The sequence below is a fragment of the Orbicella faveolata genome, unplaced genomic scaffold (assembly GCF_042242905.1).
Source record: "Orbicella faveolata isolate gen_17 unplaced genomic scaffold, um_ofav_v1 contig_25, whole genome shotgun sequence".
Classification (NCBI taxonomy): Eukaryota; Metazoa; Cnidaria; class Anthozoa; order Scleractinia; family Merulinidae; genus Orbicella; species Orbicella faveolata.
In genome coordinates, this window is record NW_028301553.1 from 7,509,736 (window position 1) to 7,528,110 (window position 18,375).

Below are 18,375 nucleotides of genomic sequence, written 5' to 3' on the forward strand. Positions count from 1 at the left end.
ACGTTTGAGCGGAAAAAGTCCTGGATAATGCTGGCCAGACTCTATGCGAGACTGGAAACAACATATTTTCTTGGTCCGCATAAAAGGTCCGCCATTTTCTCTGCTATCAATAGCTTCATGACGTCATGACTGTCCTAATTTATCGGGATATTCCGGACTGTTCATGGTTGATTGGCTTTCTCGGAATTATTGCGCACAATCCGCAGCTATTTACGAAGCCTTTTCTGAGAATAAAGGACTTCCGTTTTGAAATTCACGAAAGAAACTGCTTCAACCTTTTCAAGCAAAACGAGGCTGCCAAGAAAGATATAAAAACATTGTACTTTGACTAAACGAAACGATGGCACAGCCGCGCAAGTTTCATCTTTTTAACTGCGATAATGTTTACCAGCTAAGCATCGTCGAGGATTTGTTGATGGCAACAAAAGCGAGACTTGGTTTCGAATTCTCAGTAGAGAAGCATAGCTTCACTCTATCTGAAATGTCTGAGTTGAGTACGACGACCATTCCTGCAACGAAGATAGATTTTGCAATGTTTGTTGTCCATGCGCACGAATCTGTTCTACTCATCAACAATGATAACTTGGAACATGGATACGCCAAGGTTTACAGAGCTTTACTGCAAGCGACAGGTAATGTTAGACATTAGAACGATAATACTACTAAAACTCGATGGTCCAGGTACCAGGGTTTGCATGACATTGTGGCTATAAAATCAATGGAAGCAAAATTTGTAAGAAAATTAACTTGTATTTGGGGGTATTAAAGGTCTTACGCTTTAATAATAGTATACTGTTCGTGAGATTGACTTAATACTAAATATAAACTTTTCACCGTGCTCCAGCGTACAAGAAGTGGTTCATAGCGTACTTTGTTAATCATACGAAACCCAGATTGATCCGATTTTCGGACAAGAACAACCAATTCATGGTTTCTGAAACATACTAGCAAAAGTATGGCTCAGTGACATAACAACACAAGTTTGCGAGGCTTGCTCAACACAACAACTTTATTCTCTAAGCATCTTGGGTAATACAACAGCTTAACACAACTTCCGGTTACGAATATATTACACTGCTTTCCCCCAGATTTTCAGGATGCACTTATACCCAAGACAGTGATAACCTACAGTTACAGGTTAAGTTTAACAACTGGTTTTCTAATCCTTTGAGATCTTCGCAAAACTGTAGGTGGACTACTTACAACTAAAGGAGATACAACAGTATCCTCATTTTCAGGCAGATCTACATGTGGTTCAGAAGTACTATCGAGAGGATTCACATTATCATCATTTATTTTCTGACCACTTGATTCAGGCACCACGACATCTGGCTCACTGACATCATCTGGTACATTATCATGTGCTCTTATCATGTGATCAGTGTGCACATATCTGGTTTTGTGTCCTGTCCTAGCTACATAGGTTCTGGGCCCACAAACTTTAATTATAGTGCCTGGAATCCACTTATCAGTCTTAGAATTGGCCCTTGAGTTTCGTACCCGCACCCTGTCATTTCTTACAAAGGATCTTTCCCTCTTACATTTCAAATCCTTATACATTTTCTGTTTCTCTTGCTTATTCTCTACAACTTGTGCCAGATTAGGCTTAATCAGACTTAATCTTGTTCTTAGGCAACGCTTCACCATCAACTCAGCGGGGGTCACACCAGTTGTACTGTGAGAGGTTGTGCGATACCGAAATAGAAAATTAGCAAGTCTGTGTTTCATAGAGATGCCCTTTTTACCCTCAAGCACTTGTTTAACTAAAGCATCCTTAACAACTCTCACAGACCTCTCCGCTGCCCCATTAGATTGAGGGTGATAGGGTGGAACCAACGTGTGCTTGATGCCGTTTTTGCGCATGAATTCGGTAAATTCAATGGACGTAAACTGTGGTCCGTTGTCAGACACCACCTCTTCAGGTAAACCATGAGTAGCAAAAATTAAACGGAGCTCATCAATAGTCCGTTCAGTAGTTGTAGAGCTCATATGTTTCACTTCAATCCACTTTGAGTGGCTATCGATTACTACAAGGAAGTAATCATTACCCTTCTGACAGAAATCAATATGGATCCGTTGAAATGGTCTAGTTGGCCACTTCCATGGGATCAGGGGTGCACTGGGTGGGGCATTTCTAACATTTTGGCATACTGTACATACTCTCACTGCTTCCTCGATTTCCTGATCCATTTTTGGCCACCACATGCATGTACAAGCAATTGCTTTCATACCACATATACCAGGGTGTTCCCAATGCAACTGCCCCAGCATTTTGGCTCTAAAGATTGGTGGAATAATCACCCTAGAGCCCCAAAGGACACAGTCCTGTTCACAGGACAGCTCATTTCTTCTATTATGATAGGGTTTGAGGGTCTCATCAGGACACCCTTCTCGCCAACCTGACATCACAAATTGATGTACCTTACCAAGTACAGGATCTACAAGGGTTGCCTTTCCGATATCTTCTGCAGTGATTGGAAAACATCATCAATTACCCTCACACTGTAGACCACACCCTCACTTCCCACTGTGGAGTCCTCATGTGGTAGCCTTGAGAGAGCATCACAGTTGGCATGGTCTTCAGATCTTTTGTATTCAATCTCATAGTCATACGCCGAAAGTACTAGAGCCCACCTCTGCATTCGAGCTGCTGCTAGTCTGGGGATAGCGGATTTTGGATTGAAAATTGCCAACAACGGTTTGTGATCAGTGATCAGGGTAAATTTACGCCCATACAAAAACTGGTGAAATTTTTTTACACCAAAAACAATTGATAATGCTTCACGCTCAATTTGTGCATAGTTCTTTTCACTTGAACTCAGTGTCCGAGAGGCATAGGCTATTGGCCTCTCCTGGCCATCATCCATCACATGGCTAATAACTGCTCCAATTCCATAGCTGGACGCATCACAAGCAAGTCTCAGTTCACGGTCCCCATCATAATGCACCAACAGTGCATCACTGGTGAGACCTTGTTTACAAGCTTCGTATGCTTGCTGACACTCTTTTGTCCATGTCCACTGGACACCCTTTTTGAGGAGCTCATGTAATGGTGCTAGTGTGGTTGCTAAACCTGGAAGAAATGGGTGATAGTACTGGACCATGCCCAAAAAAGATCTCAACTCACTGACGTTTTGTGGTACTGGTGCCCTTTTTACAGCAGCCACTTTTTCCTCAACTGGATGCAAACCTTCAGCATCTATCTTCAAACCCAAATAGACAACTTCCCTCTTCAGAAATTCACACTTTGCCATCTTCAAATGCAGGTTATATTTATGCAACCTCTCCAATACCTCAGCCAGGATTTTGATATTCTCCTGCCAACTGACACCACCAATAAGAATGTCATCCTGCTTACACACACATTTTTCTACTCCTTGCAAAATCATATCCATTTTAGCTTGGAATATTTTAGTTGCTGATTTAACCCCATATGGTAATTTGGTGTAGGAATAGAGTCCCTTGTGTGTGCTAATTGTCAGGTACTCACGACTTGCTTTATCAACACTTAGCTGAGCATATGCATGCGACAAATCAAGTTTGCTGAAAAATTTTGATCCCGAGAGGGCAGCATACAAGTCTTGTTGGGTGGGAAGGGGGTACTGCTCATCTTCAACAGCTGAGTTGATGGTTACTTTGTAGTCCCCACAAATTCTAACCGATTTGTCAGCCTTTGGCACAACTACTATTGGGCTTGCCCAGTCTGATCTGTCAGTTTTAACGATTACCCCATTTTTCTCTAACTTATCCAACTCCTTTTCGACTTCATCTTTTAGTGCATATGGAACTCTACGTGGCTTAATAAATATGGGCTTTGCACCATCTTTCATGGTGATGTGTGCTTCCAACCCTTTCATGCCCTCATAGCTATCTTTCAACAACTCACTGTGTTTAACTAGTAATCCATCAAGTTGACTTTTGGCACTTTCCAACTCGGATCTTGTTAAACTAAATATTTCACCCCACTCAAGCCTTATCTGGTTTAACCAATTTCTTCCCAGCAAAGTAGGCTTCTTCTCATAATCAGCTACAATAATTGGCAATGTATATTCATGGCCCTTGTACACTACATCACACAGCATTTCACCACACACTGTAAGGGTTTTACCCGTATAGGTTTTCAATTCAACTTTTGACGGACGAAGTGGAAAATTACTGAATTTCTGAGAATGTGTGCTCTTACTCATTATTGAGTAATCAGCTGCAGTGTCTACTTCCATTGCACATGGTGAACCATTTATGGTCATTTCTACAGTATAACTTTTGTTGGTAGGATTATCTGTACCAACTGCATACATGGAATAAATACCTAGCTCATCATTATCATCACAACCTTCTGTGTTTGATTCTAAGACACTATGAACAGTACCTTTAGCTCCTGGTTGTTTTGTTTTCATGCCAGACTCAACATCTTTATTGCGACAAACTGATGCAAGGTGACCTACTTTGCTACATTTGTAGCATTTTGCTGACTTAAATTTACACTTAGGTGCAGCATGCTTACCACCACACCGGTAACATCAGGGTTCCTTAGTGTTTCCAGTTTCCAGTTTATTTACTATGCCTTGGCTGTCATCACTTGCACTGACAGGACGGAATTCTTAGGTGTTCTTCTCTGCCATTTCCATTGACTTTGCAATCTGGCACGCTTTCTCAAAAGAAAGATCCTCGGTGTTCAAAAGTTTATTCTGTATTTTGGGATTGTTCAATCCGCACACAAAACGGTCTCTCAGAGCTCGGTTGAGAAACTCTCCATAGTTACAATGAATCGATAACTTCTTCAAGGCCACAATAAAGTCACTGATGGATTCGTCTTGTTTTTGATAGCGAGTTCCAAAATGAAAACTCTCTGCTATCTCCAATGGCGCTGGATTGTAATGTTTCTCCAATGCTTTGACAATGTCCGCAGAAGGAGTGTCTTTTGGTTTCACTGGTGCCAGCAGATTGCTCAGGGTAGAATATGCTTCGGGTCCAATCTCAGTCAGAAAGATAGCACGTTTTCTATTTGCAACTGCGAGATTGGCTTCCTCTTTACCCTCGCCTGTTTCTTCTATGATATTATTTGCCATGAAGAACATTTCCATTCTTTCCACATAGGAACGAAAAGTCTCTCGCTCAGGGCTGAACTCGCCGACACGACCAAACAATCCAATTCCCGCCATTTTGATAGCACGTGCTCGAACTTTGATCAAGTTGCCTCGGTCGAAAACAAACCTTTTTCCTCACACAGAGAAAATCAAAACTTCACTGGATTTCTCATGCGTCTTCGTGCATGTAGAGTATCCCATCCTCGTCGCCAAAATGAAACATACTAGCAAAAGTATGGCTCAGTGACATAACAACACAAGTTGACGAGGCTTGCTCAACACAACAACTTTATTCTCTAAGCATCTTGGGTAATACAACAGCTTAACACAACTTCCGGTTACGAATATATTACAGTTTCAAAATGGTTTTTGATAAGCGAAGTGTCTTGTTTCAGGCTATTTTGACTTGGTTTAGTCGTACTAACACAGATATACGCAAGTGATCTAGTCTCAAACTTTTGCCACATTTCCAAGAAAACAATGACTGTTTTAAATTCAAACTTGCAAAAATATGTTAATTGTTCACCGTCGACGCCCAATAGATCTCATTGCAAAAGAGTGAGTGAATTTTTCTTTCTTTATTTTTTTGGCGAGAAGGGAGGGGGGGTGGGAGTGGGGAAGGAGGGGTAGGGACTAGGGGTTACGGACCTAGGGACCCTAAATCAATATTTTTTTTAGATCTTCTCTCTTCTTAGCTTTTTAGATCGCGGCGTGTGCCGAAAATTGAAATTCACTTGCTGTCGGAGCTGAAACAAAATCGATTCTTTAGATATTTTGTATTTTACCTTAGGAGGGAAGGTCATCGTGGTTATTGGAGGAGATGACAACTACAAGAACGAAGCCGAGGAAGAGCAGTCTGTCATCTCGCGCTGGACCAAGAGAAAAATTGCATATTCATAGTTCAGCGAGGAGTTCATGGATGGAAGAAAAAGCTTCGTCTTTTCTTGGAACAAAAATCACAGAGTGATTCACGAGGAAGCGCTGCTGCATTACTTTGATCCAAGCAAGAAAGGACAGAAATTTGAATATCAACCGCCACAAGGACCATCATCACAAACACCGCGGTCAGCGAGCTCTACCAAACTCGAGATAGAAGACGTGGAAGAGGGGTCTGCACAGCAACTAAGTTCAATGGTCTCTCGCGTTGAAATAAGCAATGAAATGGGCAACAGGGCAGGCGCCCGACCTAAGGAGTTCAATGCGTCAAGATCTCCTAAAGGTAACAATGCATCATATTTGTCCACAGACACTATTTGAAGTGACCTTCAATGATTTGTTTGTTGTATTTCCCCAAGCCACGGGGCCAAGTTATAACTTTTAATATATCGAAACTGCCACATTTACCAACCATTTACTATTTAGCAAAGGTTCAGTTTCTGATTTCGACATGACCACCGTCCTAACCAACTTTCTAGAGTTTCTCAAAAAAGAAAAAAAAAAAAAATGATCCGTGATGCTTCAGATTCAGCAGCTGTATCGTTTTCTATCCTTTCAGGTCAATCACAAATTGATCCCCTTCAAAGAAACCCTTTAGACCGGGAACCAGGACATGGGTTGAATACAAAAACTAAGAAGCAACCAGCTACGCAAGCCACAACAGCAATGAAGTCAAGAGATCCTCCTGCTAGAAGTATTACTGGGGAACCTGTGTTACTGAGGAGTTTACTTTTTAATGGAATAATATCTTATCAGTTAGCAGATCTTCAACTATGGGACCCCACATTTACGGTCCCGGATCACATTAATCAAGATCTGTTTCAACGGTATCACGACACGCCCGTGACTGGAGTAACAATCGTGCAAGGCATTGATGGCACACTTCGATGGTCCGTTGATCCAAAGTTGATTGAAGTCTCGAGGTCAAGGTATGAAGGAATACGGATCGCTGACAATGAAACTTTCATGTTAAAAACTCGTATCCTTTACGGACAGGTTTCCTTTCAAGAAAGTGATGTACACTTTAGATATGGAAATTGGCAAATACCTCAGTACATCGTTGAAAGTTTGAAAGAGGAATATTGTTTGACACCTTGTGGGGAACTCTACATCATTTCTGACGATAGAGAAAACTTACGACAGGTGGTAAAAGTTGGGACAATCAGTCGAGTGCGTTCTGCTGTAAGCACGCTTTCTGCTGTAAACAAACAGGGATTTTAAAAAGTTAATCAAGGCATTGTTAGAATTGCAAGTATTGTTCAAGTTTTGGCTTTGATCTGTTTATTAAATCTTTGTTGGAAGCGAATTCCTTAGTTAAGCACCATGGTACAAAAAACGTTTATTTCAAATATTCTGCCTTGAGTATTTTGAGTGCTAAATTCAAAATTTTTCATTCTCCTAGTACCTTTCCTGGTAGCGGGAAAGGAATTTGTGAAAATAACCTTCTGATTGAAATTTTAGAAGCCGTTTCCCAAAGCTATTTTTGATTTGTAGGTAATTTCGGTTAAGCGAGAATGTTTATTATAAACGAGTCGGTCCATTTTACTATTACTCAGTCAAATGGGAATTTTTGCGTATCCCTAGCACAAAATATGATAATAAACTTAACTAACCTTGTCTAGAATAAAAGAAGCAGTAATTTAGAAGAGTACATGTAATGAATGAACATCAGGAGAGAATAATCAATTTGCTGTTCGTTGCATCTGCTTTTCCTCACTGTTGTTTTGCATAAAAGCCTCTTTGCTGCATTTTCTGGGGGCGTTCAGTTACTTTCGAAAGTTTACGGTAGACTAAATATTGGAGCTTCATTGTTTAACGACTGAACAGGGAAGAGAGATTTTACTTTTTAAAAGAAATGGCAGCCAGAACCAAGTACTAGCAAGGGATGATTTAGTCTGCAAAGGAGCCAGGCCGGAGCTTATTCCGGTTTCCGTAGCATGAAGCGTCTAGAAGTATTTCTATTCCCCACTGGATGGTATGCTAGTCCATCGCAGGGCTACCCCCAGCATTAAGTTCGCCGGTACCCATTCAAACACCTAGGTGGGGAGAGGCACTGTGAGTTCTTGCCCAAGAACACAACGCAATGTCCCCGGCCAGCGCTCGAACCCGGACCGCTCGATGCGGAGACGAGCGCACTAACAATGAGGCCACCATGCCTACACGAGGGATGATTTTAGATGTGGGAGTCAATCCCCAAGATAGGCCCTATTACTAAAGTAATCCTTAGATGTCGAATTATTTCTAGATTATTCCCGGTTTTAAAATCTCAGGAGGTTCTGAAAATAGCCAATCAGCCACAACATCACAAGATCCTGTGACTCGGATCACATTCGCAATTCCCAACGCGTGTTTTTAACGCCGAGATGTAGGTTTTGACGTAACTGATTCACTTGAACGTTTGTTATCCTGAATTTTTGTGTATGCCACGAACCAGTAAGGAAGTTATGTAAACAAGTCTTTTTAAATATGTGACGCGTTTTGTTGCCATTTTAAAATCAAACACTACTGATGTCTGGATTTTCGATATGGCGGCCTCTTCAAGTGAAATAATTCTTTTCTGTTTTTATAGCTAAACCGGTAGAGAACATAAACGTGAAACACCAACGCCCAAACTGAAACTGCCGTTTAAGGTTTACCGTTCACGCGAAAATCTTGGCTTCGTGCTAAATGTCCCTCATGTCTAAAAATAACTAAAGGAGGATTACCTTGGAAATTAGGCCTATATGGGGGATTAACTCTCTTACTCTTCATGCTTTCCTGGTATAGGATACTGGATCACTTTGCTCTCTGCTAATAAAGCCCTTGGCTTTAAAGTTGTCTGCAAAATTTAATCAGTTCATTTAATTGTTGGCTAACGGTTTTCAGCCTCGAGATAGCTGATAGAGGATTCGTGTTGATCAGTCAAAAAAGTCCAATTTGAGGGCAGTTACTCTACACACATCATGGTCGAACGATGTTAATTACAGGTTTTGCCGAGAAAAGGCCACAGAAAATTCGTGGAGGATCGTTATACCCGAAAGTTGCTACTAGAGGCTAGAGCAGCCTGCGGTGGTACTTAATTCTTTAGTTAACAATATAAACTGCGGGCGAACTATGTAGATTTTCTGAAATCTGAATTTATTGCAAGACCTTGCAACCTAGCGAAATTTATTACAATTTGGTGCTACTCAGAATTACATAGAAATATTCAATAGCGCACTGTCGGATTAAAGCTGGTTTCCATATGATTGCTAGGTTTGCTGTAATGAAGGTTCACTGATCGACGCGACGCAGCTCGAGTTCTTCATGTATCTCAACGATCCAGCTACGATCGTGGCGGAGTCATGGAACAGATCCGCACCTTGTCAGTAGATCCCGACGAGATTCTGGTATCTTTTGACGTCGTGTCACTGTTTACTTGCATTCCAACCCACCTAGCAATCGAAGTGGTTAAAGAGAGACTGGACTTTGACCAATCACTACCGGAAAGAACCAACTTGTCTATCCAAAATATCATGACACTTCTACAGTTTGTCCTCGACAACAATTTCTTCATATTCCAAGGCAACCATTACCAACAAATTTTCGGTTGTCCGATGGGATCCCCAGTTAGCGCCATCTTGGCCAATCTCGTCATGGAACATGTCGAAGAAATGGCTCTCTCATCGACCCCTAACCCTCCTAAATGGTGGTTTAGATACGTAGATGACAGCCACGTATGTGTTAAAAGAGAGCACGTAGATGAATTCCACTCACATCTCAATTCCATCAACTCTCACATCAAATTTACAATCGAGATAGAATCAGAAGGTTCCATTGCCTTTCTCGACACAAAAACAACCAGACAAGAAGATGGCTCGATCGCTGTGTCTGTTTACAGGAAAGCTACTAACACCGACTGTTACCTTGATTTCAAATCACACCACCATCCTCAGCATAAACACTCGGTCGTGCGCACTCTCATGGATCGCGCAAGGAACAATCCTTCCACGGAGGAGGAAGTTTCACGGGAAACTAAACGAGTAACGAAAGCCCTTACCACTAATAACTACCCTGCAAATTTCATTCACAATGGCCGCCAACGGAGTAGACAACAAGAAACGAATGATACCGACCATCGTGGTTTTGTCATCCTCCCCTACGCCAAAGGTTTTTCCGAAAGAGTCGCAAACGTTCTTCGAGGTTTCAATATCAAGGTCGCCCATAAACCTATTCGTACCATCTCGAACATACTCAAAAGACCTAAAGACAAGATCGAGAAAGAGGCTTCCAGAGGCATTGTTTACAAGATCAAATGTAAAGATTGTGACTGTGTTTATGTTGGTCAGTCATCACGCGCGTTAAAAACACGTATGAAAGAACACGCAAAGGCTATAGCAACATTGGACAAAAAATCTTTATTGGCCAAACACCATATGCTCAACGGTCACCAAATAGATTTGGAGAACGTTGAAATTGTCGACAGATCATCAGTATGGAAACAAAGACTAATTCTTGAAGTTTGGCATTCCGTGCGAGACAGGAACACTATAAACGAACACATAGCGCTACCGAACGTGTACAATGGCATTAAGAATTTTTACACTCATTAAGAATACTCTAGAGACTATTGCTCATTTAGTTTTATCACACATCTTTTACATATTCTAGCAGGACGCCGTTTAACATTTGCATTTTCCATCTTTTGCTGAAGAAGGCAACAGTAGTGGCCGAAACGTCCGGTAACCATATTTTTAGCCAGTGACAACCATTTAATTCCTTTTTACCAATTTTTAACATGCCTGGCTACACACCGAACATTTTCAAAAGTAGCCAATTTGAGAGTAACACTTAAAGGAAACTCATGCCAGCAGTTCCTCCATTTCAGCTATCAATTATTTAGTAATTTCTCAGCTATCAGTTAAAAATCCCTGCACCTCCCTGCTTACATGTAAAAATTTTGACCAATAGGCCAATTTGAGTATATGAAAATTCTAACTTGGCTCGGAGGCTTGGGGAATAAAACAAAAGAAATACGTTATTCATCCCTCAACCTCGCAAGCTTCAGAGCAGAGTGAGGTTAAAGTTTGATTACAGTGAAACCCCGCCTTACGACCACCTCGTTATTACGGCCACTTTATTCTGACCCGAAAAAAAGCTCAGTCAGTCGTTTTCTTATTTAAAAAAAACTCCTTTAATACGACCACCCCGTTAATGCGACCAATTTTTCATGGCCCGAAGGTGGTCGTATTAACGGGGGTTCCACTGTAGCTTATTCTCAACCGCCTATCAGGCCCTCCTAGCATACCTTTGTCATGTACCTGTAACTTGCGAAGTTGTTGTCTTTTTTATCATTTCCCAGCGCAGTAGGTTAATACGAAATAATTTACAATTCGTCAAGCATACAGATCTCTTTTCTCTTCCTCTGCTCACGTAATTTGGATAATACAACCTTTGTTAATTCCATATTTATCAGACGGTACTTGAACAGCTAGGCTAAACAGAAAACAAACCTGTTAAAGGTCCTCCAAGAAATTCCTTCTTTTGGGTACATGCCTGCTCTTCAAATGCGGTTGGTTTATTATTGTTTTAAATATCTTTTTATTCTCACGAGATGCTCAAAGACGTGAGAAATCCTTGCAAATATATACACGCAACAAGTGAAGCCTGAAAAAAATTCAGGCTTGTTATACATGTTTGTTATATGATTCTAGATAAGCTTATTCTGCTGGCAGCCGGCTTTTTCTCTAAGGGTCACTTACACCAGTGTTTAATCATCGCGAACGCAAAAGGGCGGTATGTGGCCGGGTAGGGAAGAAGGCGGAACAAGGGCGGTATGGCTGAGTGCCCATGTCTCGTCCCATTCCCTTTTAGGCTAAAGCGCCTCGCCTCATAATCCCTGCTGAATTTCGAGAGAAAACAGACTACCAGCAGTCTAAAATAAGCTTGAATTAGCTGTCAGTTAGTATGTATTCTTTGGCCTCCTATACTACCCTTGACGGTTTGATAGCGCCCTCGGATCGGGAACCAGTTTAGCTGTCAGGTACTGGATGCAACGCGACTGTGGTCAATAGAATGATTCAATCAGGCAGTTCTGTCATTGACAGCAGTTTTCACAACTGATCGCGATATTTTCAAAGGTCATCAGCACGCTTTTAACTGTTCCATTAATAATGAAATCAAGGGCGCTTACGCAGAATGTTCAATAGACTGTTGTGGTTGTGTTAAAATGAATGCTAGAGATTGTGTCAAGCAAAATTCTCAAACCAAAAGATGGGCATGGACGATTCCTAGAACAATTATAGGGTTGTTCTGCAGAAGATTAGCATTCCTTACTGGAGTGGCAATACCTACAATCGCTTCTAATTAATGCTATAGAGATGTGTGCAGATGACTCATCTGCCTTGTCCCGTTCTTTGGACTGGAAAAGAATAAACTCCTAAGAGCTGAAGTACCCAAATTGGTATACATTAATTGCGTGAGGTGATACATTAAAAATGAAGAATTTTCGGCTGGTGCAGGAAAATCAGCGGTGAACAATTTTCGTCCACTAATTGATGTTCTTTTCTTTCAAACAGGCTGACAACAGGGTTGTCAGCCATGTCATTGGCTGTTATCTCTCAGTTGTGGTTGCCTTGTAGTGTTTTCGTCAGTTTTTAAAATATTTAATGAAGGAAGGAATCCGGTCTTAAGTGTTATCGCTTTATATTCAGGAAAAAGCATTGCCATTCAACGGACTTTAATTTAAGGCTATACTCAAGAACACAGACCGTGGCCTCGCAGCCATTCGAATTATTTCCAGCGTGAAGTTTCAGTTTTTTTTTATTGTTCAAAAACCCCGGAATGGTTTGCATTTGCAAAATCGGCCGTTACGTTGGTTGATTATCTGTCCTGGTCCACAGCTGTTCGCAGTGATTCATTTCATATTAGTCGGAAGTTCTGTGTTATAATATAACGGTCTGTCTGTGATACAAATGCCAGCAAAGAATTGTCATTTATGCTTTCTTTTTTCCAAATTGTGATGCCATTATTGTCTACAATTTGCATTTGTATTTAGGATTTGCATTGCTTGATCAGACTCCAGGTAATACTGGTTATTCTTTCAGAATGTAAACAGATGTAAACCGGCACAGCATCACTTTCAAGAATATTCAACTCAGTAACGGTAATTCTAATAACCAAAGCGAAATATGAATGTTGTTATAGCGAACTCTTACCTTTTTCATCTAATACATTAAATATTTATATATACCCGTTCTCTATATATTTGAATTCAATCGATATTTTCGTTTACCCCTGAGTGATATGAAGTGCCCCTGTCACCTTCTTTGTTATCCCAAAAGGCAGAAAAAATAACTGGGAGCTTAAAATGGCGCTGGTCTCTAAGTTCTTTAAGAACCTTTTCTTTTCTTACTAGAACTAGTGCTGGTGACCAGCTTGTAACGTCGCGTGACATTCTTTTTAAAATTATGTAACCCAGAAGTCTTTGCTGCGGTGTTTGTCACTCACGCTCCACCACAATCAGGCAAATTCACAGCGGCGAGATGCTCACGTTTACTGCGACAAAAGACAGCTCCCCTAGTTTGTAGAACACGAGCGAGTGTGATCAAGAGGTAAGTAGATCTTTAGTTAGCCAGCCTAGAGCCTTCTCACCCTTCCATGGAATAAATAACTTTGTCGGTAAATCACTTTTTAATCGAATGTTGCTTCCACCATTTTACAGGTAGCGATCTTTACATGGTCTTTATGCATGATTTGAGTCTCCGAATGTTTATTTGCCGACGATTTTGTTTTGTCCTTTAAGGCACTCTTATTCTCTGCTTGCTTACTTTTTGTGTGTAAGTGAGGATAGGAAGCTTTAATTTATTGTCTGCTGTTATCCGGTGATTGGTGATGTAGATTCGTTGCTTTGCAAACGAAGTTTGACTGTACTGTGAATCTTGATCGAATTTAACACCTACAGCAACTTTTTTTTGTTAAGTGAATGACTTAACAGTTCAAATCAGAATTCAAGTAGTTAAACATGTCGAGGGTTCTCTCCGAACAACCACACAACTCTGCATGTACTGTAATGCCACCTCGAAGGTTCAAAACACGAAAACAAAAGCGAAATTGTTCGGCCCAGTGCGTGTAAAATAGCTCAGAATTATTCACTAACTACTGACATGACGAGCTTTGCCCTCCGAAAAAAAATATGCAAATTAGGCTAAGAAGGAGAAATTCTCCTCCATGGCTTATCATTAACTGACAGAGAACACCGTATTTAACACGTTTACTACGCTCTTGGTGTCCCCTAGGAATTTCCAGTAATTACTTTTTTCGCACTTATCGGCGGTCAAATGCATGCCGAAAGAAACACGAACCAATTTAATTAAGTATCTCATGACATGAAAACAAATGATTTTCAGACATCAACACGCGTGGCTGTAACTGTATGTTGCGAGGAGAAATTTGGTCACGTTTGTCTTCGCGGCGTTGGTGTCACTGGATAAAACTCTCATAAACCACGTATTATTTACTCTCTAAAAACACTTTTAATAATTAGTTAATGCCGCTGTTCCTCGGAGACATATACAACTAGTGGTATTAAAAGCATGTCGCTCTCTGATAAAAAAGAATATATATCTTTACAAGTCGAATTCTAAATAACCGGAAACAGTACTTTCATTGCTCATCGAAAAAACTTAATAGTAACGTGATGATTCTCTATTCGCAACACTAAACTGAAAGCACAGTTTTTGAAGAGAAACACAGATAATCCGTAAATAATACTATTCCAGCGGTAACATTTTCAATATGAGGTTCTTCATCTAAAAAGGAAAACGTGAACTAACGAGGGCACTATAAGACATATTTACAAAATTACTTCATACTGGCCTATTTAACTATTTGAGAACGACTGAGTTTCTTTACTTCAATTGACAAATCTTTAAAGGACGCTAAGCAGTTCCTTTAACGAGGGACGCTGTTCAGGATCATCGTTTAAAGCCGATTTGGCCATCTTAATTGATCGAGCAGTTGCTGTGGGTAGCAAATCCAGTACAGCAAGGGCGATTCTTCCAAATGAAAATGTGTCTGATTTATAGCTTTGCATCCCAGTTCCACACACGATTTCGGGCGCAATATGAGGGTAGCGCTTCTGGTACTCCTCTCTTTTGGAAATTGTTACAGCCACCGCAGGCTTTGTATCAGACGCAAAGCGTGCTTTGCCAAAATCTATAATTACCGGGTTTACTGACCCGTTCTCTCGTTCCTCGAGCAGGACGTTGTTCGCTTTCAAATCGTTGTGCAGGATACCGCACGAATGTATGTGCATGAGCGCTTCGATGATTTTTGTTAACACACCGAGCCAACCAGGTTTGTCCAGATAATTTTTTTTTCTAGTGGCACTGGACAAGGTCAGGCTTCTATGTTTTCGGCCATGAAACTTTGTAATAAGCCGAAGCGGCTCGCTCTTAGTTATTACACCAAATAGCAAAGGCACGCCACTGGTAGCTGATCATTCTCGCTTCCTGGCGTACTTCTTTTTTCAGGTCGTTAGTGCTCCACTTTTTCACAGACTTGAACTCTTTTACAGCCACAAGCAGATCTCGGTAATAAGCGAGATAACAGTTTCCAAATGTTCCTGATCCAAGAAATTTTTCTGTCCGCACGACTAACGAGGGATTGATCTCTTTAACGTGGTGTTGGACGTCGACTCGTCTTCGCGGCGGGTTAGCAGGTTCGCCACGTTTCTGCTCCGCTACTTCTCGCACAGACGTTACTACTCGATCTTTTTTTCTACCAATAGTTCCTGAGTTACCGGCGATGGCTGCCGCGGTTTTCATGGTTTTTTCTTCAACCTTCTGCTCCGCTACTTCTCGCACCGACCTAACCACTTGTTCTTCCTTTTTGCCAATAGTTGCCGAGTTGCCGGCGATGGCTGCCGCTGCTTTCAAAGCTTTTTCTTGAGCCTTCTTTTGTCTCCACCTTTTCTTTGCTTCTTTCCGAATTTTCTTCAACTTTTCTGGATCTTTGATCGTTTTCCGTTTGTTTCGAGCCATTAAGGATGAATACGCTAAAAATTTACGAAGCAATAAGTGGAAGAACCGGTTATTTGCAAGATGAAAAACTATTCACAGCTATCGTTGAAAAATTGATTTCACGGGCGATCTTTCCAAAGTGAGAGACGGAAAGCGTTTGGCAAGCACGTGTAATGGATATTAAATGTATACGATTGGTGGAGCAAAAAGAACTCAGGAAGCAGCTATATTTGTCGGAAAACCATCCCCTATTTCACACACTATTCAGCTATTCACCGATTGATCATTGTTGAAAGAGCTTTGTTCCATCACAGCAAGCCTATGTGTAAATAAGTTAATGAAAAGCATGATGAAAAGCTATTACAAGGTTTTTAAGTCGCAGAGATTCTCACCATTCTTGCAAACATGGCTGTTTCTGTGGCTGTTTTTAAAACGCGCTACGATTTGTCCGTCCGAATTTAATACCACTACTGCGTTATTTCGACACAGAAAGGCAAAACATCATATCGATGCGCATTCGGTGACATTTCTGCCGTTTTACAATGGTCAGGAGGTCATACGGCTACCTTCAAGGATTAGAAGAGGGTGAAGGTCTTCAAGCTACAAACAGGGGATAAGTGGCATTGTGGACAGTATTAATTCCTGTCTACCGGTACATCCAAAGGCCGCCGGTAAGTATGCTTGCATTTACTTCCCCTCTGTTTCTCCAATCTTTACAACGGAATCGCAAAATTTCTGTGGCAATGGAGTGACTACGTTTTACTATCATTATCTTACTTCTCTTGACTGAGAAACTTCCAAACTAGCGAATAGGATTGAAGCGGTAAATTGTTTTGTTCTCAAGAACCAATGATGTTACCAGAGAAAATGATGACTATAGCGTTGTACAATATCTATATTTGTTTAAGGGAAATGGAGTCGCGTTGAAAGGTACTATGTACTGGAAGAGTACGTCCAAATTTTGTTAGCTAACATGCTAAATGCATTTATAACAGCGGCAGAGAAAAGAGGCACCTACGTCCCCCCGTTTGGAGGGAAAAGTTCAATGTGTTCCAATACAGAGACCACGACCTGAATGATACTGTAACCTGCCCTCGGTCAACAAAGTGCCATTCCTTTAAACCTTAAGAAGACTTACCTGCGAAACAAGGAGGTAGAGGAAAGACACGAACCGCAAAATGCTAGAGAAGCACTAGAGGCAGCCAAAGAGAGAGCAAGACGTGGGACGGCCAACTTTTTGTCCAGTTCAAATGGTTGTCGGACCTGGTGAAGGAAGAGCAACCAGAGAGTTTGGGGTCATCTGGTGGCATGAACTGTTTTCGAGCAATAACCACGGAAAGTTGACACTCAGATTTTATGTTTCGAAAGTGCAAGTTTGATTGAAAATACCTATCCAGAAAGGAGCAGTCTCCTTCTACCGGATTCCACACAATTTAAGATTAAGGGAACATTTGTCTGTCAAAAATAAAACTTTAAGTATATACCAACAGCTCTCATACCTCATAAGTACTCTTGCTAACAACAGCCAACTTTGCATTGCTTTGCGACCTAAAAGAGTTGCCACATTATTAAAATGACTGAAATGGACACAAAATGTTAAATTATAAAACTAAAGAGTGCTGCATGTAACAGGTTCTGACCAGGAGAGACAGAACTGAGGAAAGAAAATAAAATAATAGTAATAATAACAGATAACAACAGCCCCAAAACCAGGACTGACTACCCAAGAGAGACAGAACTGGGGAAAGAAAATAAAATAATAAAATAAAATAAAAGTTCTGTTCTTCAGATAACAACAGCCCCAAAACCAGGACTGACTACCCAAGAGAGACAGAACTGGATAAAAAAAAAAAAAATAATAAAATAAAATAAAAGTTGTGTTTTTCAGATAACAACAGCCCAAAAACCAGGACTGACTACCCAGGAGAGACAGAACTGGGTAAAAAAAAATAAAAGAAAATAAAGAAAAGTTCTGTTCTTCAGATAACAACAGCCCATGCAAATGGGACTGACTACCCAAGAGAGACAGAACTGGGTAAAAAAAATAAAATAAAATAAAGAAAAGTTCTGTTCTTCAGATAACAACAGCCCATGCAAATGGGACTGACTACCCAAGAGAGACAGAACTGGGTAAAAAAAATAAAATAAAATAAAGAAAAGTTCTGTTCTTCAGATAACAACAGCCCATGCAAATGGGACTGACTACCCAAGAGAGACAGAATTGGGTTAAAAGAAATGATGATGATGATGATGATAGTGATGATGATGATGATGCCCTTAAATAACAACAGCCCAAGTATAACAAACTGCTCGATAGAAACAATACAGAGTAAGAAATCACAATATTGTTATAAATTAAACAAACAGAACAT

General features: G+C 40.8%; 4 protein-coding genes and 2 pseudogenes across 4 annotated transcripts in view; 4 read left to right on the top strand and 2 right to left on the bottom strand.

Annotated features, from left to right (window-relative positions):
- Positions 1-152: 152 nt before the first annotated feature.
- LOC149108797 (uncharacterized) lies at positions 153-6,009 on the top strand. The gene is made up of 2 exons (XM_089293367.1): positions 153-632; positions 5,878-6,009. Exons 1-2 carry the CDS (start codon positions 341-343, stop codon positions 5,985-5,987), a joined length of 402 nt encoding a protein of 133 aa, XP_089149493.1. The 5' UTR covers positions 153-340; the 3' UTR covers positions 5,988-6,009.
- LOC149108798 (uncharacterized) lies at positions 4,532-5,461 on the bottom strand. The gene has a single exon (XM_089293363.1). It carries the CDS (start codon positions 5,160-5,162, stop codon positions 4,602-4,604), a length of 561 nt encoding a protein of 186 aa, XP_089149489.1. The 5' UTR covers positions 5,163-5,461; the 3' UTR covers positions 4,532-4,601.
- Positions 6,001-7,725, top strand: LOC110050711 (uncharacterized). Its single transcript, XM_020756668.2, has 2 exons — positions 6,001-6,306; positions 6,583-7,725. The coding sequence occupies exons 1-2, from the start codon at positions 6,003-6,005 to the stop codon at positions 7,242-7,244; spliced, it is 966 nt and encodes a 321-aa protein (XP_020612327.2). The 5' UTR covers positions 6,001-6,002; the 3' UTR covers positions 7,245-7,725.
- Positions 7,726-9,399: 1,674 nt separating this feature from the next.
- LOC149108799 (uncharacterized) lies at positions 9,400-10,514 on the top strand (annotated as a pseudogene).
- Positions 10,515-13,495: 2,981 nt separating this feature from the next.
- LOC110044222 (uncharacterized) overlaps positions 13,496-18,375 on the top strand; it is a 54,604-nt gene continuing 49,724 nt past the window's right edge. Inside the window, exon 1 of the mRNA XM_089293274.1 lies at positions 13,496-13,594. The gene's annotated coding sequence lies outside the window, so the exon portion shown is untranslated. The remainder of the gene's footprint in view (positions 13,595-18,375) is intronic.
- LOC149108800 (uncharacterized) lies at positions 14,762-16,229 on the bottom strand (annotated as a pseudogene).

What these genes read in the sequence shown, in the direction of transcription:
- LOC149108797 (XM_089293367.1), top strand. Translation starts at nt 341, where the DNA reads ATGGCACAGCCGCGCAAGTTTCATCTTTTTAACTGCGATAATGTTTAC. An exon ending in AGCTTTACTGCAAGCGACAG is followed by an intron (nt 633 to 5,877) that starts GTAATGTTAGAC and finishes ATTTTACCTTAG; the next exon opens with GAGGGAAGGTCATCGTGGTT.
- LOC149108798 (XM_089293363.1), bottom strand. Translation starts at nt 5,162, where the DNA reads ATGGCGGGAATTGGATTGTTTGGTCGTGTCGGCGAGTTCAGCCCTGAG.
- LOC110050711 (XM_020756668.2), top strand. Translation starts at nt 6,003, where the DNA reads ATGGATGGAAGAAAAAGCTTCGTCTTTTCTTGGAACAAAAATCACAGA. An exon ending in TGCGTCAAGATCTCCTAAAG is followed by an intron (nt 6,307 to 6,582) that starts GTAACAATGCAT and finishes CTATCCTTTCAG; the next exon opens with GTCAATCACAAATTGATCCC.